General features: G+C 37.8%; 1 protein-coding gene across 1 annotated transcript in view; it reads left to right on the forward strand.

Annotated features, from left to right (window-relative positions):
• Nucleotides 1-25284, forward strand: part of ebf1a (EBF transcription factor 1a) — a 128212-nt gene that overhangs the window by 65538 nt on the left and 37390 nt on the right. Inside the window, exons 6-7 of the mRNA XM_016295081.1 lie at nucleotides 16225-16306; nucleotides 18008-18149. Of these exons, the coding sequence (XP_016150567.1) occupies nucleotides 16225-16306; nucleotides 18008-18149 (224 nt within the window). The remainder of the gene's footprint in view (nucleotides 1-16224; nucleotides 16307-18007; nucleotides 18150-25284) is intronic.

Genomic DNA, 25284 nt, shown 5'->3' on the forward strand with positions numbered 1-25284 from the left:
ATGCAGGTAACGTTCCTCCCAACACACACACACACACACACACACACACACACTCACTCACTCACTCACTCACTCACTCACACACACACACACATACATAGAAAAAAAAGGGAGGAGGGAACAATGCACAAAACAATGCACAAGCTGGAACTATGAAAGAAATTTTATCAGGAAAACCAGATATATATTTTCATGTGAAACTTTGACACCAGAGATGTAGAGTCCCCCAAAATCAGAGCTCCACCAGCAGACGAAGGAGCTAGGTCACAGCTAGTGGAGTGGCAGCTGAAAGCCGAACATGTGGTTTGAATTAACACCCTCCCCAGGGTTCAGCCCAACAGCGGGGGGAGGCAGGATCTGAGACTACCTTGTGATGATAGACACATCCGTCTGATTATTGTTCTTCTCTTGACACACATCACTTTCACATGCACTGTAGAGTTCCCACGCTTTTTTCCTCTTCGTGCTTCAGAAGATTTAGTGAACTCAAAATGTGGATATGATAATATTTCTAGGAAGATTATAGACTGGGTTCAGAAACTAAGCAGGACTAGGTCAACAATATCACCATAAGTGACAAAAATGCATTAAAAAATAAATTAATCTGTTATCTAACGCTTGATTTAGTTGGGAATTAAATTCTACTAAAATGGATTACATCCGTTTAAATAAGCATTAATGTATATATGCACCCATAAATTAGTTTAAACATGTGCCAGCCTCCAGCTAAGTCTTGGTTCCTCTCAAGGTTTGTTCTTCATCTGCTTGAAGATCTTAACCCTCTGGGGTCCAAGGGTGTTTTGGGGCCCTGGAAAATTTTGACATGCCCTGACATTTGTGCTTTTTTTCAGTTGCTTACAAACATTTTAATGTCTAACGTTTAATAACACTGTAATCAGCACAAACTGGGCTACAATAATATGTGTGCAGCATGTATGTATGTGATTGTGTTTTTGAGAAAACAACGTTTATGCGTGCTTAGTGAAAAACTAAAATTTTAAAAGTCACTGAAATAAGGCCATAAAACACATACAGAACATTTGCTCACAAGACTTTTGAGAACTGGATCTTGAAGTCTAGAGTTTTTGCTTCAAAATTATGTGAAAATCATCTTACTCGTTTACAGAAAACAATATATTGATTTCAATTTTCTAAGACACTTTTTGTGTAGAAAAGGTATATGCGAGTAGGTGTGAATGATCATGCATACTGCTGTGATTCACACCTGAGAAGACAAAGGCCTGTAAGCAGGCTGTTTACACAAACTACATTATTAACATTATTATGATGTTCACTGATACTAGTACTAATTTATCAAAACAAAGAACACAATTACCACATAGCAAACATAGTTTACCATACAGCAAATAAATCAAATGAAAGTAACATCTGTAAAATAGTGAATGCACACTTACTCTAAGATTCTGAATGGAGTTGAAAACTGAATGAGCATCCCCTTCCTGTGAGAGATGCAGGTGAAGGCAAGAGTGGTGTATTCAGTCCTAAAAGAATTTTATAAACAATTGTTTCCCCACAGTACCTTAGTATAGTATGCATACTTCATGAGTATCACCACTGTCACCACTATCAACCACACATAATATTACCATATAGTCTAGGCATAATAAAAGTGCAATTACTATACTGTGCACTTACTCTGTATGATTTTCCAGCGAACTCAAGTTCACTTGTTTTTGCTTGTCACAGTCACTTTTCGTTTGGGCTCTGGAGGATCCTGCTATTCTTTGAAAACTTTGTGTATTTTATTTTTAAAAAAAGCTTTAAAATGTAAGAAAAAATTTACATTTCTTAATTTGTCATTAATAGACTAGCTATTTACACTATACTGTTCAAAAGTTTGGGGGCTGATTTTTATTTATTTATTTTTTTGAAAGAAAGAAATTAATAACTGAAAGTTATTATCAATAAATAAATGAAAGTAAAGACATTCCCATTGGTACAAAAAATACTATAAATTAGTCCTATAAATTATAAATTAAATACTATTAAACTGAAAGTGTCAAACTTTCAAACTTTCTATTCATCAAACAATCCTATAAAAATGTATCACTGTTTCCACAGAAAATATTAGGCAGTAGAGCTGTTTTCAGTATTGATAATGATAAGCACCAAATTAGCATATTAGAATGATTTCTGAAGGATCATGTGACACTGAAAACTGCTGAAAATGTCAAATAGTTGTACTGATAAAATAAAAGCAGCCTCAGTGAGCCTACAAGACTTCTTTCAAAGGCATTAAAAATATTATAAAACTTTGAACTGTAGTACATTCATGTTTATATCATAATTAAATGTAGTTCTTAAAACTCTGGTGAGTAAATAGACCTGATAAAACCAAACTGAGCAACACCTCTGCTAGTTAGAGAGCATTGTTTTGACATGTTCTGTCTGTTTTGATTCATGAGTTCACTAGCAGTTACTAACTTCTTCCTGTAGCAGCTCTACTCTAAGCAGCCTTCAGTGTTGCACTCGGCTCAGAGGAAGCAGCCCGTGCGCCGGAGCTTTGAGCGCAGAGAAGATTGTTACATATTAGTTTAATAAAGTCAGAGACAAATGAAGCCGCCCTGCTAAAGAGGACTGTGTTACACACTTCATGAACCAAATTAGTGTGGCAGCGCAACACGCCGGCATGTCGCTTTTGTTCCGGAGATGATCTGCATAGCGGCGCTCATTTCTCAGACAGATAAATCTGATGGCAAGCCGTGACTTCCCCCCCTGAAGTAAATAGTGTAAATAATGAAAGGGCCTGCCAGCAGTGCTTGAGGAATGACTTCATCCCGAGCTATTTATACAGACTGTCAGAGGGGAACAAAAAAGGAACTGGGCAGGGAAGAGAAGAGAAGAGAAGAGAACCTCCATCTGATTGGATAAAGAAACAGACTGGCTAATGCCTTCTGGGTAATAGAGATGGAGCACCACTTGAGTGTTGTGTATGTGTGGTTGGGAGGGAGGGAAGCTTTTAATTGAGAGGTGAGAAGGAGGGATCCCACAGGTTAACTCTATTCTTCAAGGGCCATTAATATGGATCAGATAAGGTTTTCAGTGCACTGCACCTCCAGTGACACATGGCATGCTCTATTAATCCTATTGATGTTGTGGACTTGCTGGATGATTATGGTTAATATTTAAAATAGATAGTTATCAAGAACCTTTGTACTCGGGTCACAGTTAAGAGTCAAGTACTAAAGGGCGTGAGGGGTACTTAAGGATGTGCCCAAAACTTCTATCTCTCCCTTCAGGAGAGTTGTCCTGCTCATCTGATTATCTGAGCAATTACACCACCATTGAAAATTTGAGGTTGGTAAGATTTGTAATGTTTTTGCATTTATTTGATCAAAAATATAAAATTATTACAATTTTAATATATTATTACAATTTAAAGTAACTTTTCTATTTTAATATATATTTTTTATGTAATTTAATCCAGTTACGGCAAAGCTGAATCAGTGTCACATGATCCTTCAAAATCATTCTAATATGCTAATTTGGTGCTCAGGAAACATTAACTGTCATGATTTTCCAGGATTATTTGATAAAAAGAAAGTTAAAAGAACATCATTTATTTGCAGTATAAATCTTTTGCAACATTATAAATGTCTTTATTATCACGTTTAATCAAGTTAACGCATTCTTGCTGAATAAAAGTATTAATTTCTTTTTTTTTAAAAAGAAAAGAAAATCTTACTGACATTTGGAATGGTATGTGTGTATCTTTACCTATGAAAGTCTGTTTCCACCTGTAAAAACTAATTAGAAAAGTAATTACAGCTACAGATCTCACAAAGTGACTTCAGATATCACATTGTGGTTTTATATCCTGACTTTATATCTCATAACTCTCATAACATCTTTATTTCTCATTCTTGCAACTACTTGTAACTGTGACTGTATACCTCATTAGGCCATGGGGAACCCAAAGGCTGTGGGTTCGAGTCTCGTACCGGCAGGGATTGTAGGGGGGGGGAATGAATGTACAGCACTCTCTCCCACCTTCAATACCACGACTGAGGTGCCCTTGAGCAAGGCACCGAACCCCCAACTGCTCCCCGGGCGCCGCAGCATAAATGGCTGCCCACTGCTCCGGGTGTGTGTTCACGGTTTGTGTGTGTTCACTGCTGTGTGTGCGCACTTTGGATGGCCACATGTCACTTCAAAGTGACTTCATACAGTATCTCACAATTGTGCCTTAATTTTTAATTTTAAACTTTATTTCTCAATTACCTTATTTATTTATGTTAGGCAAAAACAGACTTCCTTACTTATCTGCTTATCTCAAACACTTAGCTTTCTTAAATGTCTTTGTAAATATATTAAATCAACCCAGTAAGCCCATTATTTTCCAATCCAACATTTTTTTTACTGCTGATTATGGTTGCATTTGTGACCCTGGACCACAAAACCAGTATAAGTAGCACAGCTATATTTGTAGCAATAGCCAAAAATACATTGTATGGGTCAAAATGATTGATTTTTCTTTTATGCCAAAAATCATTAGGATATTAAGTAAAGATCATGTTCCATGAAGATATTTAGTAAATTTCCTACTGTAAATATATTAAAACTTAATTTTTGTTTAGTAATATGCATTGCTAAGAACTTCATTTGGACAACTTTAAAGGCGATTTTCTCAATATTTAGATTTTTTTGCACCCTCATATACCAGATTTTCAAATAGTTGTATCTCGGCCAAATAGATCCTAACAAACCATACATCAATGGAAAGCTTATTTATTTAGCTTTCAGATGATTTATAAATCCAAAAAAATGGACCCTTATGACTGGTTTTGTGGTCCAGGGTCACATTTGTGTCTTTGAAAGTTTCTTTTAACCAGGCCAAATTGTCTAAAGTGTATTTTAAACTGTAATATCACCAGACTCATTTGGTTTCCTCATTTAGTAGCTATTTAGGAAGTGTTTCATGTTCTTATAATTAGAGCTCTTGTCTCTCGGCTCCTTCTGGCCCCTCCTCTCTCCACTCTGTAGTTTTATCTTGACGCGGCTTGTACCGCAGATCAAAAAATTGTCCCACTGAGGATGCCGTACTGCTGGCAATTACCAAGATGTTTATTATATCTGGTGTAATAATTTTGGTCGCTACAGGGATTATTTAAAAGTTATTACTGCTTTGATGCTCGCGCTTTTCTCAGGTTGTGATTGTGTGTTTAATTGTACCAAAGTGACACATAAACCCCATCTTAATTTAATGAAAGCGAGAAAGTGAGATTATTAAAATATGACTGCATCGGCAGCCCGGCTGTGTAATTATTTTGGTAAATTTGTGCTGGGAGGCATGACAGGGCAAACTGTACTCATTTGCAGGAGGCTAATTTAATAAACCTCAACCCTCTTTATATGAAGGTTGAATGTTTTCCTGTTTAACCCAATTGAAAACCACACCAATTTGCTGTACTAATATTTCCAGCACTATCGGGCTAATGATGCTAACTCCAAACAGCCCGGAACCAGTAATTAACGGAGATGCTAATGAAAAGGTGACGGCACCTCCAGCAAGCTACGGCCAACACTATCTATCTCGGACCAGTGGAAAATTCCTCCTTTTATCTCACAGCCCATAATCCTCCTCTTCTAATTAGCCACTGCATTCAGGCAGAATGGAGAATCACAACGTTCATCCCCGCTTTTCCGGAGAGATTGAGAGAACAGGGTTCAACCCAAAGAGAAAAGTGAGGAAGAGAGAAATGCTGTTGGTAGGAGGAGGGAGGAGGAGGGGCGAGACAGCAGTGTGTGTTACACTCTGCTGGTCACCTGTCAGCTGTCAGAGCAATTACAGCACCTCCTAGTGTTAAATGTTTAAAGTGCGCATTAGCATGTAGCACAGTGGCATCCTGTCCCTGTGATCCTGCGAGGCTGGCACTCGGAGACAAGCCCCTGTGCCGCCACAAATCGCTGCAGACAGCTCACTGTTAAAATCAATATGTTGCAGTTTTGTAGAGCTTCCGTCTGACTGCGCGGCGTTGTCTAATATAATGTAAATAATAAATTATCAGAAGCAGATTACCAGGCGGCGGAGACACTCCACCTCACAGTCTAATAGGGTCGCATGTCCCACTTTGCCACATCTTTTTTGCTCCTGCTCAGTCTTTTGAATATCCTACAATTAAAAAATAAAGGTTCCAAAAAGTGGATTTTCACAGCTATGGAAGAACCATTTTGGGTTCCCAAAAGAACCTTTCAGTGACCAGTTCCTAAAAGAACCTTTTTTTCTTAATGTGAAGAATGTTTTTCCACTATATGGAACCATTTGTGGAATCTCACTATTACAAAGAAAGGTTCTTTATTGGCATCTTTGGTTCCATGAAGAACCAATAAAATCTGAGGACTGGAATTAACTGAATCTAACAAATGGTTTTATACAAAGAATTGTATTTAAACTAATCAATCAAATGATGGAGAAAAGCACAGGAACAGGCATATAAATAGATTCACTGTGCATTCACATACAGTATGTAGAGAGAGAGAAAGGGAGGGAGCAAGAGACATATTAACAAACAGTGTCATCAGCAGACTTTTAACTCTGTTGACTGTCATTTTTTAGAGGCCTTGTGCCAAAGCATAATGTAATAAAATAATATAACAATGTAATATTTAACAAAAATGAAATAAGATTCTTTAGATGTTCTTTACACCATGGAAAAATGGTTATTTTAAGAATTGTTCACAGAAATGTTCTTTGCCGAACACAAAATGGTTCTTCTATGGCAATGCTGTGAAAACCCCCTTTTGGAATCTTTTTTTTAAGAAGGTTCCATGAACACTAAAGGTACTTCATTGAACCAAAGCCAATAAAGAACCTTTGTACAAAAAGAATAAGTGGATTCATTAGAGATAATTTGAGACAAAATTAACAATTAAATAAATTTAGAAAGCATAGTTTGATTTTCATTTTCCACATGCGCTTTTGCAAGGCCTCCTGTGAGCACTGCCATTATTCAACTGGTAAAATGTAGCATAGACCCCTTTGCTGTGGGTTAAAAGAGCGATTAGGTTTTAGTGGGACACGCCAGATAACAGGAGACGAAGACAGGGAGCGAGTGAGCTCTAATTAGGTCAGTGGAAGAGAAAAGCAGCACATTCGGTCTCTGTGAAAAGGTCCCTCTGTCCTTTGCGTCCCATTTGCAGGTCACTGGATAAGACAGGTGAAGGCAAGTAGAAGTGGTAGCTGTCAATACGCCTCCCTCGCTCTCCTTCCCTCTGATGCCATGAATTATTTGTGAGAGCAGGTGATGACAAAAGGATCTCGCTCGCTCTCAAAGCCTCACCTGTCGTCCCGTCACACCCACGGAGGGTTGATTCCATCAGACACGTGAGGGGGAACCAACTCCCTCCTTTACATTTCTCTCTGCTCTACTCTTTTCTCTAACCTCATCATTTCTGTATCAAAGCACAGTAAACGAGTGTTGTCCTGCTCTAGTGCGACCCTCTGAGCTCCTCCTCTTCCATGCTACACATTTCCATCTTTCAAAGACAAATCCTACATATTTTGCAAAGGCATTATTAGTGTTGTCCAGCTAAACTTAAAAGTGCTGTAAAATCACTTGAGCATGGTTTAGTTTATGTCAATGCCTTAATCATTTGCTATTGCTATTGATAGTCAGAGGCATGAGCATACATTTTAAATACAAAACAATGTCAGCTTTTCTATATGTACTGTACATATATTCCTACAAGTACTACTCTGATTTCATGGGATATAAGTATTCTGGATTATTTATCTAATCTGAGTGAAATTATAATAATAGGTTTTGTGTAGCAGCAACAGCTTATATCTTCTTGATATAAGTGGGAAATTATCATTTTTTGACAGTCACAAAATATTTATTAAACATATAGAAATGTATAATTAATGTATATACAAAACTATAGTTAATATATTATGAATAAATAAACAGTTAAATATATTATACATTAAATTAACCTAGATTAATATATGACATACAAATTTTCAGTGAAATGTTCATTGTTTGTTCATGATATCATAATAAAATAACTAATGCAAACCATGTCAATAATAATAAATACTCATTTAATTCATGTCACAAACACCTAAAAAGGTAGGCTTTACTTTCACTAGATAGCAAAAAGGACTGTGAGGTAACTGTCCATAAAGCACAGTTTTGAATTGAAAACAATTTTTGCAGACATCAGATTGAATGGCATTAGGTCAAAAAACAATATTTCTTTAAGGTTAATCTGACTGCATTCTTCTATCCTGGTGTTTTTTAGGGAATTTAGGGATGTGTGAGTTACCGAGTATTACTCAGGCTGGTTTGTTTGAGCCCTGTGGCAGTGAGTAACAGTGTACTGTAAAGCTCTAGTCTTCACACAAAAAGGCGGTCTAATGATCCCACTGGCTGCTAACCCTCAGGCCTGCGCTGTCCCTCCACCACCCCTCCATTCCCACCCTTCCTCCCTCCCTCCATCCATCCCTGCCACATCTGCTGCTTCTCGCCAAAGGAAAAAAATCAATCTCTCCATCATGAATTATTGAGGTGTTTGCCTACAGCCTCTGAAATATACAGGAGGGTGGTCTCTCTCTGTATCTCTCTCCCACTCTCCCTTTCTCTCTTTTCTTGTACATTTAGTTTAAGATATGTAAATTATTTTTTTTCTTACTTTCCACCTATTTGTGCAGTTCACATTGCTTTGAATGTATTGTGTGGTATCTTGTATTTCCCTCTGAGCGGTGCAATTAATTTGTGGCTTGTGTACATGGGCGATGCAGAGTACAGAGGCTGTTTACAGAAAATATATCTGTTTGTCCATAGCATTATGTATGATTAGCTTAAACAGAGGTCATGTATGCTGAATTAGTCAATTACAGGCATTAACCCAGAGATGGAAGGGTTTGATGTGTAAATCGTAGCAGAAAATGGACAAAACAGCTGCAAACTGAGAGTTAGAGCACTTCCACTCTCTAAACCCTCACTTACCGAACTTAGGTTTGACTTGTTACACCATCGACTGCTGTACTACTGCTGGTCTTGCTCGCTCACACACCTCCACTGGCACTTGTAAACAATAGTTTTAGCTGCAATGATTACATTAAATCATTGTCATATGTTGTCATATGACATTCATTATCCCTCCTCCAGTGGCAGCGTTTGATTGACAGCTCCCTAAAACCCATGTGTGGTGGCTGCACATCATTGCCTGGCTTCAGCTATCAATTACAGGCTTGAATTTGAAGCATTTATTATGTAAAATAATTCTCCCGTCTGCACTGCACTCGTCTCCTGGGTCTGATCCCACTGTCTGAAGTGAAATTTCTCTCCTCGCTCTCCTCTTTCACGTTCATTGTCTCTCGCTCACTCGTTCTGTCTCACTCAACTCTTTGTTGTTATTTCGCAGAGAGTGTGTCTTGCATGCATTGCTCTTAAATCGCTACGGCCCAGAAGGTAATGACATAAGATGCCAGTGGATTGTCTGAGAGAGGAAATACAGCAATTCAAACCGGTTAATGCTCAAGAGCTTTAGTATAGCAAGAGGAACAGGCCTCATTAATTGTACCCTCTTTGGAGTGAGCATACAATATACTATGATACTTTAAAGTATATATATTTATCTTTTTTATGTTTAGCTGGCTAATGGTCGTCTTGGACTTATACTGACAACTAGTGGCATGGATGCAGCATAATGCAAAGGCATTGCCACATGATGCCATTGCAGAAATGTGCAATTCAGTCAGCCATGACTCATTTAGTCCATTGGTGAAAGTGTCAAATAAGAGGAGGGCTAATGATATAAAGCAGTTGATCATGTGATCTCAAAAATGGCATGAGGCGGCCCACTTAATGTAAAATAATGTATTTGATGAAAATTTAAAATATTATTACAATCTAAATCAATGTTTTCTATTTGAAAATATTTTATAATGTAATTTACTGTATGATGGCAAAGTTGAATTTTCAGCATTATTACTTCAGTCATCAGTGTCACATGATCCTTCAGAAATCATTCTAATGCTGATTTGCTGCTCAAGAAACATTTATTATTATTATCAATGCTGAAGACAGTTGTGCTGCTTAATATTTTTGTGGAAACTATGATCCATTTATTAGTTACATTTTTTTAACTTTTTATTCATCAAAAATATATATCAAACAGCATTTATATTGAACACTGTAACAATGTAAGTATACATATATCTTAAAAACCTGAAATGAGAAAAAATTACTAGTGTACCTTTAATATACAATACATGACAAATTAGAGGTTTTTCATAAATAAATACATTCTGTGCACAAAAAACAGTCCACACAAGCTCAAAAACTAAACAGGACTAAAAATAAATAATGCTTTCACTCTGAGGAAACATTTGTAGACAATGGAAGACACAGAGTGCGAATTCTTCTACTCTCATGTTATGATAAGAGAATTCTCTTTGCTCGCTCGCCGTTTCTTCTTTCTCTCTCTTTCTTTCTGAAATAGTTCTTCAGTTGCATTTGGCACCAAACTCGCAGGCCAGTGCAGAAATCCAGCCATAATAAATGGAGGGGAAAATAAGACATCTGAAAGACCAGCTAAGAAAGCCAGTGATATTTCTTTTTTTTTTGCCTGGGACAGATCTTTTGGAGATGTGTATTGTAAGCAATTTTAGAGCTGTCAGCACAACATGCCTACTGGTCTCTGCTTGCCTGAAGGCGGAAGGAGGGGAAGGTTAGACTTGTTGTAGCTGTCAGACTGTTCTACTTGCGTTATTATTATTTTATTTGCAGTATCTGGTCTTGAAGGAATTATGAGCATATTAGAGACCATTCAGGAGCGAGGCTAACTGACGCACTTGTGTATTTTCAAAGCATGAGCTATATGTTTTTCTAAAGGGGGGCAGAGAGAGAGAGAGAGAGAATGACAAACAGAGGCTGAAACAGACAGCGAGTTACAGGGTCGCCTGGCTTTAACACTGCCCCTCAGAAGATTAGCCTATCACTCATCAACATGGTGTTGCCTTACTCAATTAGCCACAACTCAAACTCTGTGTTTTAAACAACTGCAACATTCCTATCATGCCCACACAGTAGAGGTAATGGAGAACTGCCTTGAGAGGACATCTGCCCCTGCTCCCATAATAAATGGAGGGAGGAGGGAAAAATAAGACATCTGAAAGAGCAGCTAAGCAAGCCAGTGATATTTCTTTTTTTTTTGCCTGGGACAGATCTTTTGGAGATGTGTATTGTAAGCAATTTTAGAGCTGTCAGCACAACATGCCTACTGGTCTCTGCTTGCCTGAAGGCGGAAGGAGGGGAAGGTTAGACTTGTTGTAGCTGTCAGACTGTTCTACTTGCGTTATTATTATTTTATTTGCAGTATCTGGTCTTGAAGGAATTATGAGCATATTAGAGACCATTCAGGAGCGAGGCTAACTGACGCACTTGTGTATTTTCAAAGCATGAGCTATATGTTTTTCTAAAGGGGGGCAGAGAGAGAGAGAGAGAGAATGACAAACAGAGGCTGAAACGGACAGCAAGTTACAGGGCCGCCCGACTTTTAACGCTGCCGCTCAGAAGATTAGCCTATCACTCGTCAACATGGTGTTGCCTTACTCAATTAGCCACAACTCAAACTCTGTGTTTTAAATAACTGCAACATTCCTATCATGCCCACACAGTAGAGGTAATGGAGAACTGCCTTGAGAGGACATCTGCCCCTGCTCCCATTAAGACAGCCCATGCTGCTGTCTCACCGAGGCATTCTGGGAGACGAGAATGAAGATAAGATGGTGTAAGGTGAGGAGAAAGCGGATGAAGAAAGATATCATGCCATACCGAATGGCACTTTGAGTGTCACTCCATGGCAAGAACTGGCATCAGCTGTGTCTCCCAGAAATGGACACATTTATATTCTCTTTCTCTCACTCTCCCCCTCTCACACTCTTATGGTCTGCGTTAGCCTTCATAAAATATTCATGTTGGTTGTGCTCAGTGCCATAATTGCCATCTCAGCTTCTGAATAATTGATGGCTGGTGCCGTTGACTTGGTCTCATTTACTGAGAGTGTGGGTAATACCATACTCGCACATGCCACGTGCTCTAATGCCATGCTGCTGCAGTTAGTGCTGACTCCAGATCAGCCGCTCTCTCTGCACACCGCTATCATTCATCTGAAACCACCCTCACAGCTAGTCAAATGCATTTAAATCAATAGCGCTAGTGACTTAGGCTACAAGTATCACTGCAAACACTGGGGGGGCAATTTGATTTCGTTTGATGTGCTTTTAGGAGTGACTCGAACTCAATGAGAGGCTGCAGAGACTTTCCCAAATGCTCTTTCGTTTATTAAAGTGCATTTTTCTGTGATCGTTGCATTTTGAGTGGGTGTCTGATTGGAAAGAGCACTTTCCCATGTGGATGTTTTGTATTTAATTTGACGTCGAGCGAAACTGGCTTTATTTTTGTGAATCATTCCTCGGCTGAGATTTGAGGAGAATAACGCAAACGGCTTAACGGCTGAGTGTCCAAGTTGGGCGACCCTGCAGGAGAGTTAATTAACAGGCCATAGCTGAGCAGACAGATGCGACCCCTAGACAGACCGAGGTCAAAGGTCAATTTGTTGAGGATTACATTAACCCTGCCTACACCAACCCCAACCCCATCACCAATCGACTGCTGCTTTAATTCATTGCTCTCCTTCTTTTTCGGCCTGACATTCACTCTTACCCCTCTTCACGGCTTGGGTAAGCTGCAAACACCCATTAGTGCACTGCTAAGTGAACTTTACAGGCTATTTGACTCACTGTGTTCAGTCCGAAGGGCACTGCAAAATGCACAGGAAACAATAGTATATCACATCACAGTAAGTGTAGAGAAAAAATTCCAAGAAGTCACTGCAAACCATCTGAATATCACAGAAAAATTTGTTAAAAATAAACACAGGGAGGAGGTGAATTATTCACAGCTGCTTGTGGGTATAAAGCACACAAGATGTGACCATTACAATATTATCATCATAGCCATGGGTCAAGAAGCAGTTAAAAAGACACACACATTTTTAAATAAAATCACACAAGTTATTTTTATATTATATATCACAGCCATCATTTATTGTAAATGTTTGGCTTTTTGATCATAAAAATTATATTAATTTAAAGAAATAAAATATTCAAATTAAAATCTGAATATAAATATTAAATAATCTGAACTGTTTTCAACACTGATAAAAGGAATGTTCCTTTAACAGCAAATCAGCATATTAGAATGATTTCTGAAGGATTATGTGACACTGAAGACTAGAGTAATGGATGCTGAAAATTCAGCTTTGAAATCATGGAAATAAAATATATTTAAAAATGTAAAATAAAGATAAAATAAAAATAAAAATCACAGGCTCCAAACTTTAGAATGGTAATGTAGATGTATATCTGTGCGATGTGTCTCATGTGTTTGATGACACTGCAGCATTCCCAAATGGGGCATTTTCTCAAGTGAAGTGAACTTCAACAGATTTATCCCGCTCAGTGTGTATAGCGAGCAATGAACACTGCACAGAACCCCTGTGAATCAGAACGCAGCTACTCTCTCATTCTTCCACGTCGTCATCTGTACTATTTCCATCTCAGTTACAGTTTCATTAGCAGCCGGTTTGATGTGCCTAAAAGTACAATGTAAGAGTTATTAAGCAGAGCAGTATGTATGACAGGTCAGGCTCTGTGCTGTGACTTAAACTCATCCTACCAATCAGACACTTGGAGCGTTGCCCTCTTCCTCATGCTGACTGTGGTAATAGCCCTCTCTAATTGAGGTGCTCTTAGCCACACCATTTGCAACGTACCGTCCAATCTCTTCTAAAAGCATAAGGTCCCTGTCCGAAGTGCCCTATGGAGGGGACAGTGCGCACTTTATTAAACATTACATGTGTGATTACATGTCCCCTCCCTGTTCGGCAGGCATCGGAGTACTCTCGCTATTGCTAATGGAGCTACAGGGTCAACAAAGTCAAACTATACCCACATTACACATGTGGATGAGGGCTCTAAAAACTATGAGTGAGTGTTTATGTGAACGTGGCGTGCGGTTAGGAGACCAGAAGGAAAAATCCATATCGTGGAGGGAAAGAAAGACAAAGGATGTCTTCCTAAAGTGAGGGCACCCAGGTTTTTGCGGGGGATTTAGGAGGACTATGAGAGCATGATGTCAGTGATGGGGTTAAGCCCAGACTTATCTCCACACAAAGCAGGAAAGAGAGTAAGAGAAGGAAAGCGAGAGCGTGGAAGAATAAGGGACAGGTCAGGAGCGCTCAGACAGGGTCAGTGGCAGGAGGGAATCAGTGGGGAAGAAAGCCGCGGCTTAGAGCTCTTAAATGATATTATAGACGAGGCCTGTAGCGCTAATCTGTTTACCCAAACAACACAGTGGATAACACACACAAACATGTTTTTATCAATGCACACACACTGAGCTGCAAAATGCAAGATGTGATCTATATGCGCAGTGCTATGCATGATATCATATTTGAAATATATACACACACATACAGTGTGAATTTTCCATCTGACATGCTACAAGGCACAAAGGCATGAGAAAGGGATGAATGGATTGACGCACATGGATGTGAAATGGTGTACAGTAGATTAAAGAGCAAAGGATGAGACCTGGACCGCTTATCCTAGAGGAATCACAGCCAGCACAAACAGACTATGCATCTTACATTCCTTCAGCACTAACAAGCCAGCTGCACACACACACACACACAAACACACACACACATACACACATTTGTTTTCATATCGTGGTGGAGGCTTTCCATTGACTTCTGTTGATTTTATAATAAGCTACTACAGACTGGCCTAAACCCAAACTTTAACTCTGACTAAACTTTATGTAGCCTATAAAAAAGGCTATTTTTTTTTTTACTTTAAAGACAGCCCTGTGTGTTTAGTTACATATGTATGTATCTAAAACAATGAAAATTACCAAATTATTTCTCATTAGTGTAGCTCATGAAAGGAAGATATGTTATTATGTGTGCAATTTTTTTTTCTGTAGAAGTGAGCTAAATCTGACAAAACCACCATCTGGTGAAATCAATTATTTTCATGATCACACACACACACACACACACACACAAACACACACACACATACACACATTTGTTTTCATATCATGGTGGAGGCTTTCCATTGACTTCTGTTGATTTTATAATAAGCTACTACAGACTGGCCTAAACCCAAACTTTAACTCTGACTAAACTTTATGTAGCCTATAAAAAAGGCTATTTTATATATATATATATATTTGAAAATAAAAAAAAAATTCTGTTATGGCTTGACTGTGAGGTTAGAAATCTAATGTAAAATATAAAAACATTAGACTTCTATAGTATGTCCCGCTTTTGACAGCTCAGTAAAAGTTCTTAGAAGTTGCCTTCACTGAGTGTGCATTTGTGTGAGTAGTGACAGACAGCAGATATAATAGTGGATGGATGCTGCAGACACACGTTGGTTCTCAACTATACCAGTGCAGTGAACCAGAAAGCCATGAATGAAGAAAAAAGAGAGAAACCCTGCTGTGCTAATTAATATAGTAGATTTCAGACCACAGAGAAGGAGGAAAAACACACTGAATCACAGCCATACCTTTTTTTGCCAGCCCACTGGATTCAGCATAAAAAATCACTGTTCTTAAAACCCATAAATAATAAACACTTACAAATCATTTGACACACATTATTAATTTGATTGATGAATGGCACAGTAATATTCACAATAGTGGATGTTCCCCTGGGAAATTTAGTAGGTGTGTCTTGCTGCTGAATTTATACATCTCTGAATAATAGCTGATAAGGATTCTACTATGGTTCCTTTATGAGGAAATCTCGCTGGATTTGTGACTATTGTGAGTCTAATTGCGCTTTGGAGTGACCTCAACATCACACTTCGATCTCTCTTGATCTTTCTCCTGCTTTCTTCTCCTCTGACTGACCTGTTTATGGGTTCTCGACAGATGATCTGTGCTTCATTTTTAAGACCAGTGTGTGCGTGTGAATAAACGTGGAGCTGTGACCTTATAGTATGAATGCACAGAATAGTAAAAGTCTATACAGAAAAGTATGTTAACAACAAATATTAGATCTAATGCTGTCAATGTCAGTACCACAAACACTGAAATCTTTACCTCATTCTCACACCACAGTCTAGATTAAAACAAAACAGACTTGCCTCATAAATTCTGTTATTCTGTGTTTTTCCAGGTTTTTCCTGAAATTCTTCCTCAAATGCAACCAGAACTGCCTAAAGAATGCAGGGAACCCACGAGACATGCGGCGATTTCAGGTAGGACCACATTCGAAAAACACACTGAATCACAGCCATACCTTTTTTTGCCAGCCCACTGGATTCAGCATAAAAAATCACTGTTCTTAAAACCCATAAATAATAAACACTTACAAATCATTTGACACACATTATTAATTTGATTGATGAATGGCACAGTAATATTCACAATAGTGGATGTTCCCCTGGGAAATTTAGTAGGTGTGTCTTGCTGCTGAATTTATACATCTCTGAATAATAGCTGATAAGGATTCTACTATGGTTCCTTTATGAGGAAATCTCGCTGGATTTGTGACTATTGTGAGTCTAATTGCGCTTTGGAGTGACCTCAACATCACACTTCGATCTCTCTTGATCTTTCTCCTGCTTTCTTCTCCTCTGACTGACCTGTTTATGGGTTCTCGACAGATGATCTGTGCTTCATTTTTAAGACCAGTGAAATAAACGTGTGAATAAACGTGGAGCTGTGACCTTATAGTATGAATGCACAGAATAGTAAAAGTCTATACAGAAAAGTATGTTAACAACAAATATTAGATCTAATGCTGTCAATGTCAGTACCACAAACACTGAAATCTTTACCTCATTCTCACACCACAGTCTAGATTAAAACAAAACAGACTTGCCTCATAAATTCTGTTATTCTGTGTTTTTCCAGGTTTTTCCTGAAATTCTTCCTCAAATGCAACCAGAACTGCCTAAAGAATGCAGGGAACCCACGAGACATGCGGCGATTTCAGGTAGGACCACATTCAACCAAATTAAAGTGGCAAAATTGCAATTTTAACCATGTATGTTAGTGGATAAGCTGCACTTGCATTGCTTGCTGCGTGAAATGGCAACACTATAAAAATGTCCATTAATAACATTAAAATCATTATTATATTAAATAATACTCAACAAATAAGTAGTTAATGAACAATTAAATAGTTTGAAATTACATAAAATGTAATATATTTCAGAGATATCAATTGATTAACTTTTTTAAATGAACTAATTACATAATACATGGCGATTAATCAGCTTTAAATACAATAAATCACTTTTATCAATATCTGAAATACATTCAATATTTAAATAATATTTAAAACACCTTAAATTAAGATAAGCATTGAAATCAGTGAATATATATATTACGAAACATGACCCTTATAAATTCTGTTTTTCAATTGACAATCCACAAAAAATGTATTTCACTAAAAATGTATGAATGGTTGACCAATGAAAGGTTTTCTTAACAGATAAAGTGCGAGTACTAGAGAATATATAAAGAGATATGGATGTAGAGAAGAGAGAGAAAAAGAAAGCTTTGAGCGAATGAAGTGGCTGCCCAGAACAGGGATAATGTAAGCGATGTTTGCCAAGTCTCATCAAGCCTCTTCCTCTCTTGAGATTGAGAGACCTCTCAAAGCCTGAGAGCCATTTAAATCAAGAGGCTCCTCAGTTGCTGTGGGACACTTCTAGTCTACATTTTCAGCTCTGTGAGAGCTGTTAGCTGCTGTCATTGTTCCAGGCTCTCTGGTGAAATGTGCCTGTTCGTCAATTTATCAGTCAGCAGTTACTTACAGACATACCGTGTGTATGTGCTGCCCCAACACTTCAGCTGTTTGTTTGAGCTACGTATTAATTTGTATACAAGTATACATACAGAGTATGTCTTTGCGGGTCAAGTGAAGTACAGTTGGCATTTGTCTCTTGCAGGTGGTGGTGTCTACGACGGTGAGCGTGGATGGACACGTCCTGGCTGTGTCTGATAACATGTTTGTTCACAATAACTCTAAACATGGACGCAGAGCTCGCAGGCTGGACCCATCTGAAGGCAATCCATCATACCTGGAACACGGTGAGTGTACTCACTGTATCTGTTTACATGCAGTTTGTTGAGAAATAAAGAACACACGTGTTTCATATTGATATACACAAACTCTTTATATACATTTTGTTTTCGTGTAGTGACAGAAAAAATGAGACAAATGGAATAAAAGACGTAGTGTAATGTAGTGCAACCCAATGTAAAATTTCCTTCATTATACTTTCCCTCACAACCAACTCTTTTATTTGCACACAGCTATGTAGTTTCATGGTTTGGCTTCATGAGCACAGATGGTTGCCCATCATGGCTAGCGATGTACTCTTCCCTTACGTCAACTTATAACTTACAGACACAGCTTAAAGCTGAAGTGTGCCATTTCTAACCAACTAACTGTCACCAAACGGTATTGCAAAAATAGTGATTTCAGGTTTCCTGAACCCTCCCTCATTTTCAATTGTCTTTATAGTCTTGTATGATCAGGACAAAACAAGTATAATAGTGTTACAAACCCACAATGTTCACTGTTAACTTATTTATAGTTGTCTCAGCATATGAAGGGGATATGAAAAAAAAGCTTTAAAATAGCAGATATGACCTAGTGGGTATAACAAGTCAGGGAATGTTGAACAGTGGCAACAGGCAAGTTCACATGCAACAAATTACAAATGCAACAGGGTCAGTCCCACTGGAAAAACCTGGAGTGATTTGCTAATTGAAACAATCGTAATACACTGTAAAAGCTATTATTTTGAGCATTATTTTTTGTCTTATTGTCCATTACACTTACATAAATATCTGGGATGGGATAAATGCAGAGCACTAATTCTGAGTATGGGTCACTTCACTTTCATATGCAATTTTACTTAATAAATGTATCTTGCTTTAAGGATATTTAGATAATTCTATTGGAAAGCAAGACAAAAATACTGATTAAAGGTGCAGTCACATTTACCATTGTTCAAAACATTTTTGCTGTAATTTCGACAGGAATCTGTCCAATTGGGAATTTTATGTGAGGTGAAATATTTCCCCACACAGATTTCGCATCGGGTTCAGTTGGTCATGCTGAGTTTGCCATGTTGAGTAACAGAAAGCTGCTTCATTAAAGTGACTTCTGTGTGAGCTGTGCTTCATACGTCACTAATTACTGACAATGAACAATGGTCACAAAATCTTGTGCCAGGACCTTAAGAAAAATGTTTTTTTTTTTCAGTATAACTCATGAATTTGAACTTGAAACCTTTCATCCAGCCCAGAGCTTTAATCACTACAGTATCTCACACTACCCTTCCAGACTACTTTCAACTAGTTTGCACGCTTTATTATTTAATGATCCAGGGTGCAGTTGAGCACAGACAAAACTCTTGACTCTCCACTGGATGAAAGACAACTGTGACCATTTAATCAACTCACAATGAAGGAATTTTATGTGAGGTGAAATATTTCCCCACACAGATTTCGCATCGGGTTCAGTTGGTCATGCTGAGTTTGCCATGTTGAGTAACAGAAAGCTGCTTCATTAAAGTGACTTCTGTGTGAGCTGTGCTTCATACGTCACTAATTACTGACAATGGACAATGGTCACAAAATCTTGTGCCAGGACCTTAAGAAAAATTATTTTTTTTTTCAGTATAACTCATGAATTTGAACTTGAAACCTTTCATCCAGCCCAGAGCTTTAATCACTACAGTATCTCACACTACCCTTCCAGACTACTTTCAACTAGTTTGCACGCTTTATTATTTAATGATCCAGGGTGCAGTTGAGCACAGACAAAACTCTTGACTCTCCACTGGATGAAAGACAACTGTGACCATTTAATCAACTCACAATGACTCAGAGTCAGCACGTCTATTCTGCTGCTGTCATGTTTTAATGTCACTAACACTACCAAATATTAAAGGTGGTTTGAGCTAACCTGGCTTTCATTTTACTAACAAACAGCATACCAACACTAGCTGTGCAGTAAAGCACCAACAATGCGCCAGGGCTAAGAAAAGAGCAGTGAATGCAGCATTCCCCAAGTGACCTGTTCTCTTTAGGTTTGAACATGTGTCTTATGAGACCTCTAAGGCTTAAGCCCCGAGCATTTATTTTCTGAATGGCATGTGGCTTTATCTGCTGTCCTCTTCTAGTGTTGCAGGTTATGGTGCGGCCCTCCTAAATCTGTCTAATAACATGTGGACATGATTTGAGCACTGATTTGATCCTCAGCCGCAATCAAATCCAATAATTTTCTCATTTATGTTTGGGATGATTCTAGAGAAGAACGTATTTTTCAGTTGGACTGTTAACCTCTACTTATGATGAGAAACTGAGGATTTGAATGATGATGATTTGATGATGATGATGATGGTGATGATGATTAAGTTCTCTCTATTCTCCTGGGGACGTCTTCAGTATTTAAGCACAGTTTCCACTGCACAGAGAAAATTAAAAAAGTTGGTTTTCTAAAGCCTGCACAAATTTGAAAATATGTGGAGATTTATTATTTTTCTTTCCTTCTCTTTTTTCCAAAAGAAAGTATAGGATAATTCCAGAGACAGACAGGCTTATATTGTAATTCCTCATTATGTCTAATATAAAACCCTGACATGCACATATAAATATATTTTTCTTGGAGGGAAATGCAGAAACTCCAATGTCAGAGCTCCAAAATTCAATACAGAGTTATTGTAGTAACTAAATTCCACTTGAAATTGAAACACCTGTCATTCACTGTGTGCTACACATTCCTGCCCCTTGGTATGATCTTATTAAGGGAACAGTTCACCCAAAAATGAAAATGTGCTCACCCTCAGGCCATCCAAGATGTACATGATTTTTTTTTCTTCATCGGATTTAGCATTACATGACTTGTTCACCAATAGATCCACTGCAGTGAATGGGTGCCATCAAAATGAGAGTTCATACAGCTGATAAAACATCACAAAGTAATCCACAGGACTCCGGTCCATTGAATAATGAAATCATGTTTGTAATAAACAATAACTTTAAACCATTGATTCCGGCCAAAATACAAGTCCTCTATTCATAATATTGCTTTCTGCAGTGAAAAAGTTGTCTCGTCTGAAACAGGAGAGAAATATGCTCAGATCAAGCACTGTTTACAAGAGAAAATAGTCCAAAACAGTTCTAAACAAATATGTTGGTCAAAACATTTGTGGATGGGAAGGCGTTATTATGGATTATGGACTTGCATTTGTTTCTTACAAACATGCAGCTTTTCACTTCACAAGATGTTAATCAGTGTACTGGAGTCAAGTGGATTACTTGTGAATTATTGTGATGTTTTTATCAGCTGTTTGGACTTTCACTTTGACGGCACCCATTCAGTACAAAGGATCCATTGGTGAGCAAGTGATGTAATGCTAAATTTCTGTTGAAAAAATAAACTCATCTATATCTTGGATGGCCTGAGGATAAATATATTTTCTCTTTTTTTGTGAACTATTTTAGCTAATATAATAATGCTTTCCACTCCCAATCTATTTAACACATTTTACCATATTTAAATTAATTCCACAGAATTCTGTAAGGTTTTCTTCAACACAAAATATGGCCCTCTAATAACCAACAGCACACTTCCCTTCTCTCACCCCTGCTTAGCCACTCTTGTCCATTATTGTATCAGTTTTAAAACACTTCCACTCCCCTCCAGCTAATGAGCCTGTTCTGTCAGATATGGCGTTCATGTGTGTTGATTGCTCTGGGCTGTGGAGACGAGGGTAAAGTGAGGGCACCAATACGTGAGGTCATGTCACAAATGCACTGTGGTGGAAAGAGGTGTCTGCAGGGCTTGAGAATGTTAGTTTGTATAAGAGAAAGCTATTGTGCTTGTATCTGAGATATGTGTAAGAGCGAGCGCGCGTACGCTTACATACAGCGTAAGGGAACAGATGGCGGCAGAGGAGGCACCAAAGTTTAATCCTATCAGATGGATTCACATTCCACCATCTGCTTAATCCATGCGCAATTTCAGCACCCTGCAAAAGAGTCGTCTTAGGCCAAGATTACCATCACAGATTGCTCCACCGTTCCTCTTCATCTCTCCTGGTTTATCACGCCGCCAAATTGCATTATGCCCAGCAGTCACCCACAGCACAGCTTCGAAGAAGAAAAAAAAAAGGAGCACAGACAAGCTGGGGAAGTCCTCAAGGCCGCAAAGTGGATTACTTCACTTCTGAAAATTACTACATGGCTGGTACACAAAATATATGTGATATTTTGACTGGTCTAAGGAGATTTGCTTTGTATATTTGGGGTTATTGAAATGATTTAAAATCAAGTTCCTTAATCTAAAATATGTAATTCCATACTTAATATGCAATACACCTTCAGGAAAACATTCAACAGGACACTGGAAATATGATATGAATCCTGGAAGACTATAAAGGTTGCAGTTTGGAATATTATTACTTAGCATTTCTATATTTAACATGGATATAAAAAGTCTTAAACTCACCCAAATATGATTACACACTTACAGTATAAAACAGACTTTCTGCTGTTGCTGAATAATAAAAATATATCCTTTTTAATGTGTTTTGTGCAAACAAAATCTATGTCTGACTAATCTAACCCTAATGTATATTATATAATAATCTTACATACTGTATATAGTGATATTTTGTGCAAATTGAGTTAAAATGCTGTTTAGTTATGTTACCCAATATGAGATCCCTCATTATTTTTGTACAAGATAAAGTAAATACAGCTTTTTCTGCTAAATAAATAAAAACACCTTCTATGTACATTTATTACCATTCAAAGTTTGGGGTCAGTAAGATTTTTCTTAATTAATAGTTTCAAAAACTATTTTAAACTATTGTTTCAAAAACTTTTTTTTTTTCATTAAAAATTTTTCACAAACTTTTTCTACAAAAATATTAATCAGCAATATTTACAACATTGATAATAATGAGAAATGTCTATTTATGCTTAAAATCTGCTCAAGGACCATGTGACAATGAAAACTGAAGTGGCTACTGAAAACTTTGCCATCACAGGAATAGAATAAATGTTATACTTTTTTTAACTATAAATGCAGTCTTAGTAAGTATTAAAGAATTCCAAATTTTGGAATGGTAATGTAGCTAGCTTCTATTCATTTGTAGCTTGTAGTGGTGCTAATTGCTTTTTCAAGAGGGTAGCATGATTGCACTATAGCTTCACAAACCACAGTTTAGCTTCCCCAGACTATTTTTCCCCTGCTGTTGAAACTCTCCATCTCCCCTGCTATTATATACGCTAGCTCTTCCCAGGGCATCGCCGGTGGCTGACATACACCAGTTTGAGCAGTGCGAGTGAGGCCTACAGCCTCGTCTCATCTCAGTTCAGGTTCTATCAGCAGCACCGAGCACCTCCTGCACACAGGCCATCTGCCTCCACCGCACGTCTGCCTCAGTTAGGTGCACTATCATATGAGCGTCGAGTGTAGACCCCCACCCTCGCCCAGGGGTCCTGCCTACAGTCAGAGCGGTGTGTAACACTTGTTAAAGGATGTGTGTTCAGTTCCCTATACCAGAGTCACAGTGGACAACAGAGCCACCCGTGATAGACTCTCCGAGTCTCCGAGGACTCTTACTTTTCCTTTTTGTTCTCCCTCATGTCTTTTCCTTCTATTTAAATCCAGCAGCAAATTGGAACAGCAGTAATTAGTCGGTTAAAGCGCCTTCAGTGAGACACCGAGCTTTAGAATCCGGTGCCAAAGTTCAACACGCTGAAATGAAATTTAAACTCATTAAGGTGTTGAATTTTTATGGCTGGCTGCTGTTTTCTCAGAGTGTCCCAGGGCGCCTGGCCTTTTGATCGACTGCTGTAAGGACTCCGGATTTCTCTGTGCCTGGCGAACTCCGGAGCTCATGACATTTGCACGAGTGTCATAAAACAAGCGCTCGCACCTGGCCCCCTCCCTCCTCGCGCTCACATGGGGTCAGTGTAATATTTAATAAAGGTGTGTGTATAATCAAGCGGAATTAGCATTCGTGTTCTCCTTCCACCCCCAGAGGGGAAGGAGGCAGGGGTTGGAGGGAGGAGTGCTGCTATTGTACACTCATCACTGACTGATCTTTTCCAGCCTGAACCTCAGATTTCATTAATTATGTCCATGACTAAAACAAAGGCGGAGGGGAATTATGCCTTTTATAAGCAGAGCACCAGGGGGGCTTTCACTCTGTGTCTTGTCTCCCTGCTGTTTTGCCTGCTCTCAGTTTGGTCAACCGAGTCTGAGCATCTGTGGACCAGAATGCATAAGTTGCATATATCATATAACAGTATCAAAAGAACAAAACATTTAAATAAATGACAGATGAACATGAGTGTGCATGGGGACTACCAGAAATAAGTGGGAAAAGACATGTAGAGAAATCATCAAGCGAAAATATACAAAATATAGACAATGCAGAATAGTGTAGTCTAATCAAAATTCATCATACTAATGCATCACCCTTACAACTATATGGAAATTGTGTAAACATGATTTTACTTATTATTATATGATTGTAATATTAATATTCTGGCTGATGATAATTATTTTCATGATATGATATATACTAATTTGACTAAATAATTTCAAAATAAAACATTAAAAACTAAAATAGCTTTAGTAATATTTTTAAATGCTAAAATTGAGTTTAAGTGTTACAACTTTATATTGTATATATTAATTATTTTTATTATTTTTACATTTAACAATGTAATTAAATATTGTAATATTATAATTTTTTTTACTTTAATTTAATTTAATTTACTGAATTGTTTGTGTTTTAAAAATAAACTAACTAAGTGAGCATTAGATAACAGCAAAGCAATAAAAATTTGAAAATTGGGAAAAATGAGCATGCACAATTACATTTCCAATATTTATATATTAAATTTGTATATAAATTGTATATGTGTAATGTGTGTGTTGTGTGTGTGTATGTATGTATGTATATATATATATATATATATATAAGTGGTTATTTCACTTTAATGGCAACGAAAATAACCTAATTTTAGATGAAAATTTCAGATGGCTTTTGTATCTGAACTCTTTACATATAATATATATATATATATATGTGTGTGTGTGTGTGTGTGTGTGACCCTGGACCACAAAACCATTCATAAGGGTCAATTTTTTTTTTATATCAATATTCATAAAAAATCTGAGAGCTGAATA

Source organism: Sinocyclocheilus grahami, unplaced genomic scaffold (genome assembly GCF_001515645.1).
Source record: "Sinocyclocheilus grahami isolate Dianchi unplaced genomic scaffold, SAMN03320097.WGS_v1.1 scaffold330.1, whole genome shotgun sequence".
Taxonomy (NCBI): Eukaryota; Metazoa; Chordata; class Actinopteri; order Cypriniformes; family Cyprinidae; genus Sinocyclocheilus; species Sinocyclocheilus grahami.